The sequence below is a fragment of the Sinocyclocheilus grahami genome, unplaced genomic scaffold (genome assembly GCF_001515645.1).
Source record: "Sinocyclocheilus grahami isolate Dianchi unplaced genomic scaffold, SAMN03320097.WGS_v1.1 scaffold848.1, whole genome shotgun sequence".
Lineage (NCBI taxonomy): Eukaryota > Metazoa > Chordata > Actinopteri > Cypriniformes > Cyprinidae > Sinocyclocheilus > Sinocyclocheilus grahami.
Genome location: NW_015506027.1, coordinates 423692 through 429739, shown reverse-complemented (window position 1 = coordinate 429739; position 6048 = coordinate 423692). Strand labels below are relative to the sequence as shown.

Here is a 6048-nt window from a genome sequence, read left to right as displayed (position 1 = left end):
CCTGTGATTTTCCAATGATCCTGAAGACATTGATTAGCATGCTCAGGTGTGTTTGATTAGGGTTAGAGCTAAACTCTGCAGGAAAGGGGATCTCGTGGGCCAGATTTGAGGATCCCTGATCTATAACTTCATTTAAAACGCATACTTACGCATACATACCCCGACCTTTTGGACACCTTTAAACATCTTTTGAGGGGTTCATAGTGTACATTTTTCATGCAAGTTCATAGATTTCATACTTTATTGGACTTGCTGTTTCTCTGGTCTGGGTAATCCCGGTGAGGGAGCAGCACATCTCGCGATGAATACATGAGAACTCGAGAATCTTGCACGAATTCTGTCATAGCTACAATAATGGCCGCTGTGCGCAGACTAGGAGTCATATGTAGGAGTTTGTCGCTGTCGTCAGATACACGGAATGCGCTTTTTCGTTCTCCGGTCAAGGATAACCGATGCATACGCCGAGGAATAGCTGTTGCTGTGGGTGTTGCGGCCGGAGGAGCGGTGTTGTATTATTACTATTCAGAAATGTGCGGATTCAGAGGGAGGAAAGCCCCGATAAATGGAATAGGCTGTCGGGCTCTGCTGCCTTCACTACCCGCTGTAGCCGCCAAGGAGAAGGTATGGCTGTTCCCACTGTTCTCAGTGCCACGTAACACTGCTTCCTATTAGTGCTTTTTTCCTGGCGTCAAATCTATGCAACTGCTAGTCGGACAGGGATTGTGCACTGTTATTAGGCATTCATGCTGTAGAGTTTGGTGAATTGTTTTGCTTGCGCACACAAACAGTCATAACGCATGGATGCCAATGCGCGTTTGTGTGATGCTGCAGCAGGAAGAAGGGCGCTTTCCTCGGTCATAGTGCTGAAATGACTGCGCGCACGTTTCAGATCACATATCCGAGCGTTACGGTAGGATAAAACAGCTATGTACTTATCTGAACTATCTGTGCTGTATCATAGAGGCCTGTCAAACAGTAATCTGTACCCTATCAGCGTTGAGCTGTCATGTCTAAGTACAGAATTCTTTGGCACGTGCATATAAACATATTTTTGGGATTTTTGTTCCTTTGGCAGACAGTCAGGTTTGGTTTCCATGGGCTGCCAGATGTTTTGGTCTGACTGTTCCACTTAGTAACTAAATGTTTTCCTGACTGGTGTGGAAACTTTGCAGTTCAAGTTCTTCCATTCCCTGTGTGTGCCTGTTTCTACATTAAATACAACTTTTATTTTACTTAATCTAATGCATGGAGATAAAAGATTATGTTTCCGTACATATAAAATCAGTGTATTTTTCAAGTTTTATTTAAATACATACTTATTTTATGCTTGTATGTGTCTAAAACGTTATTTTAAAATTCATTCAAGCGTCTCAAATTGTATTTGTAGTTATAAATACAATCTAAATGTATTTTAATATCTATATCTTAAATTTGATATTTTGATTCAGTTATCAATCTGTGCCATATAGCAATGATGCACAAGTGTACCAGTAAAATCTTCAGTTTCGGGAAGAAGGGCGCTTTCCTCGGTCATAGTGCTGAAATGACTGCGCGCACGTTTCAGATCACATATCCGAGCGTTACGGTAGGATAAAACAGCTATGTACTTATCTGAACTATCTATGCTGTATCATAGAGGCCTGTCAAACAGTAATCTGTACCCTATCAGCGTTGAGCTGTCATGTCTAAGTACAGAATTCTTTGGCACGTGCATATAAACATATTTTTGGGATTTTTGTTCCTTTGGCAGACAGTCAGGTTTGGTTTCCATGGGCTGCCAGATGTTTTGGTCTGACTGTTCCACTTAGTAACTAAATGTTTTCCTGACTGGTGTGGAAACTTTGCAGTTCAAGTTCTTCCATTCCCTGTGTGTGCCTGTTTCTACATTAAATACAACTTTTATTTTACTTAATCTAATGCATGGAGATAAAAGATTATGTTTCCGTACATATAAAATCAGTGTATTTTTCAAGTTTTATTTAAATACATACTTATTTTATGCTTGTATGTGTCTAAAACGTTATTTTAAAATTCATTCAAGCGTCTCAAATTGTATTTGTAGTTATAAATACAATCTAAATGTATTTTAATATCTATATCTTAAATTTGATATTTTGATTCAGTTATCAATCTGTGCCATATAGCAATGATGCACAAGTGTACCAGTAAAATCTTCAGTTTCATGACACAAAAGGGCATAACAATTAAACATGATGCCTTTTATTGACCTTTTGATGTCTTTCAGAGATATCATCCTTTCAACCTGACTGAACAAAGACAGTTTCACTACAAATAATAATTGGCCATTCAACACTAACCTTTTAGTTTGTGATTCATGAATTTACAGAGATAAAGACTATGGCTTTGAAAAATAGAGATATTAACAAATTGTATTGCCCATCATTGGTTCTTGCAGGCTCCACTGTTTGATTTTGATGAAAGTGACGTGTACATGTCGTCTCATGAGCATCGTTTCCGTCTCTTCAGCTCAGTGGAGTATGAGGGACAGCTGTACATGACTCCTCAGAACTTCATCGAGTCGGTCACCATGAGCGAACCCCGCAGTGAGTCACATGTTATTTTCTGATGTGAACATGTGCTCCATCTAAAGCCTAAAATTATATTTCAAACAGCAACAGACTGCAAAGCTGTAATCAAATCTGATTAGATGAACTTACTTCAAATTGAAAAATGACTAAACATGTTTATTATGCAAATAATTGCATATCTTTCTTTATGGAAGTACTTGATGGTCTTCAAATCAACTAATGTGGTCTTCTCAAACCATTTAATCTAACATGTTACAAATAGACTTACCTCAGATCATTGTGTTTGTACATTTACTGTATTCATTTAGAAGACACTTTTATCCAGCGACTTACACATGAGCAAGAAAGAGATGTCTAGGTGTCCTTTTACTTATTTAGATCAGGCGAAAAAATTATAAAACAACAATCAGGAAATAGGACAGGCTTATTTCTCCCCAGTACTTTAGTGCACAGAAAACAGCATTTCTGTAAAGTATTTAAATCTTTATGGTGATGTAATTTTTTATTAAATCATCATTGTGAATTAAACGGTTTGTTTGTTTAGGGCTTAATCTAATAAATGGATTGCCAGCATGCTAATGAATAAATATTAGAAACAAAAGTCATTAATGGGTCTTAATGGATCAGATCAAAGCTGTGCAAGAGAGCAACAGAAGTGCTTAGTATTTACTTAGCTGGATTCAAACCGGGCTTTGAAGTGCATGTTTTGATAGAATAAATGTCATAATGTTCCACAGTAAACAGAACAGGCATAGTCTTCTACAAAAAGAATGACATCCATTAATGCTATACCTGCAAATCCCTATTGTTTGTACGTGCTCCATGTTTTGACAAATGTTGAGTATGAGTAGCAGGAGGCGAATATATTTCATTATTTTTATGTGTTTTAAAGATCATTTCATTAAATCCAAATAAGCTTTACATATCTTTAATATAAAGGCTTTAAACAAACAATATATTTTTTGTTCTGTGAGCCAAAAATGATTATTGCACATGCACCTGTGGAACAGTCCTTGAGACATTTAAGGTTTACAGGTGTTTAAGAACTTGCAGCTGTCTTGGTGGAAGAGTGGAGTAACATCTCACAGCAAAAACGGTTAAATCTGGTGCAGTTCATGAGGATGAGATGCACTGTAGTATTACAAAAAACAAAAAAAGTTTGCTCTTAACAATGCACAAAAACAGTTTTAATAGTTGCATTATGTCTGAAGACAAACTTGTAGGACAAACTGACAGCTCCATAGAGCTGGTTGCCATGAGAGAGCCCAGCTCATCTTCTGTACTCTGAGAGTGAACTGTGTCTGTTCAAAAAAGAAATAAAAAATGCTACTCCAAACATTTTGTTTTGTCTGATTGTTAAATACTGTGGGATGAAACCCCCATCCTGATCTTATCTCACCAGCCACCCTCTTTCTGTTTCTCTCTGTTATTCTTAGTAAGGAAACCTTGGAGGTCCCTCACCAAACAGGTATGCAGTAAATCTATTCATAATGCATGCTTTGTAGACATGACAGCTCAGTTAAATTATTTGCTATTTATAGATAATACTTAGGTTTGCGTTTCACAGTATTTACTGTCCTGAGATTGAATAATTTTTCCCAAATAGTATGTTTTGTCATGATTTACAGGAGCTGGAGAAGATCTTGTCTGACACTCCACCAGTGTGGAAAGGAACATCTAAGCTGTTCCGGAACCTTCGGGAAAGAGGTAAGTTTTGCATTCCAGCTCATTTTTAGAAACACTTTATTGGGTCATATCAAAGCAGTGAGTGTGTATGTATGCAAATATATGGAAGTAAAACAGCAATGGCTATCTTTCATAATATACACTGCTGTTTGGGGGGCGGTAAGATTGTTTTGAGGCTGCATTTACGTATTTGATCAGAAACATTAATGTTGTGAAATATTAAGGTAATCTAAAATTACTGTTTTCTATTGTAATATATTGTAATATGTTGTTTACTCATGTGATAGTAAAGCTGAATTTTCAATAGTCATTACTCCACTCTTCAGTGTCACACGATCCGTCAGAAATCATTCTAATATGCTGATTTGCAGCTAAAGAAACTTTTCTTATTATTCTCACAATTAAAAACATATGTGTGGCTTACTATTTTTGTGGAAACTGTGATTTTTTTTAGAGAATAGAAGGTTCAAAAGAAATGCATTTAGAAAAATTTTAAAAATTGATACTGTCACGTTTGATCAATTTAATGCATCTTAAAATAAACGTCTTCCTGGTCCCTCCCCTTTGAACAGTAGTGCATAATTATATTATGTAAAAATGAAAAAGAAAAAGAAACCAGGTATAATTTTGTAAGTATTCTGTTCTTAAAAGTATAGCATTGCATGTCTTGTTTGTTTGTTTGTTTTTGTTTACCATGATGTCTTGTCCTTCTTTGAGTTATCTATTCCATGTAAAGACCATGCTATATATACTCATTCACTATCAGTGTACTATGTTATTACCACCTGATACCATCAGTGTACCAATGGTATCACATTATTTATTTTTGTAAGAGCATGGGAATAAAGAAAAGTGATAAAAATATAGTTTTTCAGTTTTGTGGAGGCTGTACAGAATCATATGAAATATGATACTTGAGTGGTGCTGTATTGTCCTCGCCGTTGCTGTCTTTCGTTCTCTTTCTCTCTTGCTCTCTCTCAGTGGGTACCAGTCAACCACCAGTTATGCATGGGCCTGAGGCTTTCACTTCCTGTGAGCACTCCTAAAAATAGCTCAGTTCACTCTCTACATCTGCCTCTCTCTCACTGTTTCCAATTCCTCTCATTCTCTCACTGGGACCAGTACAACATACATTCTCCAGGCAAAGTACAGTCATGGCAAAAAATATCGGCACCCTTGGTAAATATGATCAAAGAAGACTGTGAAAATTAATCTGCATTGTTAATCCGTTTGATCTTTTATAAAAATAAAAAAAAAGCACAAAAATCTAAGCTTTCATTGGATAATAAGAATTTAAAATGGGGGAAATATCATTATGAAATAAATGTTTTTCTCAAATACACGTTGGACACAATTATTGGCACCCCTAGAAATTCTTATGAGTAAAATATCTCTGAAGTATATTCCCATTCATATTTACAACTTTGAGCACTCCAGGGTGATTATGAACATGAAATTATCCAGCCATGGCTTCCTGTTTCACAGAAATATAAATAGGAGGGAAAACAAAGCCCAAATTCCCTTAATCATCCATCACAATGAGAAAAAACAAAGAATATGTTTCTGATGTGCAGCAAAAGATAATTGAGCTTCACAAATTAGTGAAGTGGCTTTAAGAAAAGAGCTAGAGCAGTGAAAATTCCCATTTCCACCATCAGGGCAATAATTAAGAATTTCCAATCAACAGAAAATGTTACGAAACTGCCTGGAAGAGGACGTGTGTCTATATCGTCCTAATGCACGGTAAGGAGGAGAGTTTGAGTGGCTAAAGACTCTCCAAGGACCACAGCTGGAGAATTGCAGAAAATAGTTG

The 6048-nt window shown here is 36.6% G+C and overlaps 1 protein-coding gene across 4 annotated transcripts in view; it reads left to right on the top strand.

The window, feature by feature from the left end:
- Positions 1 to 309: 309 nt before the first annotated feature.
- The window catches only part of LOC107562929 (calcium uptake protein 3, mitochondrial-like), a 27385-nt gene continuing 21646 nt past the window's right edge, over positions 310 to 6048 (top strand). For 3 of the 4 annotated variants that reach the window (XM_016247687.1, XM_016247686.1, XM_016247685.1), the window contains exons 1-4: positions 342 to 621; positions 2417 to 2564; positions 3986 to 4017; positions 4178 to 4256. In XM_016247687.1, coding sequence (XP_016103173.1) covers positions 355 to 621; positions 2417 to 2564; positions 3986 to 4017; positions 4178 to 4256 — 526 coding nt within the window. In that variant the 5' untranslated portion in view covers positions 342 to 354. Of the gene's footprint in view, positions 622 to 2416; positions 2565 to 3985; positions 4018 to 4177; positions 4257 to 6048 lie in introns of all 4 variants that reach the window. The other variant, XM_016247684.1, reaches the window with a different exon arrangement.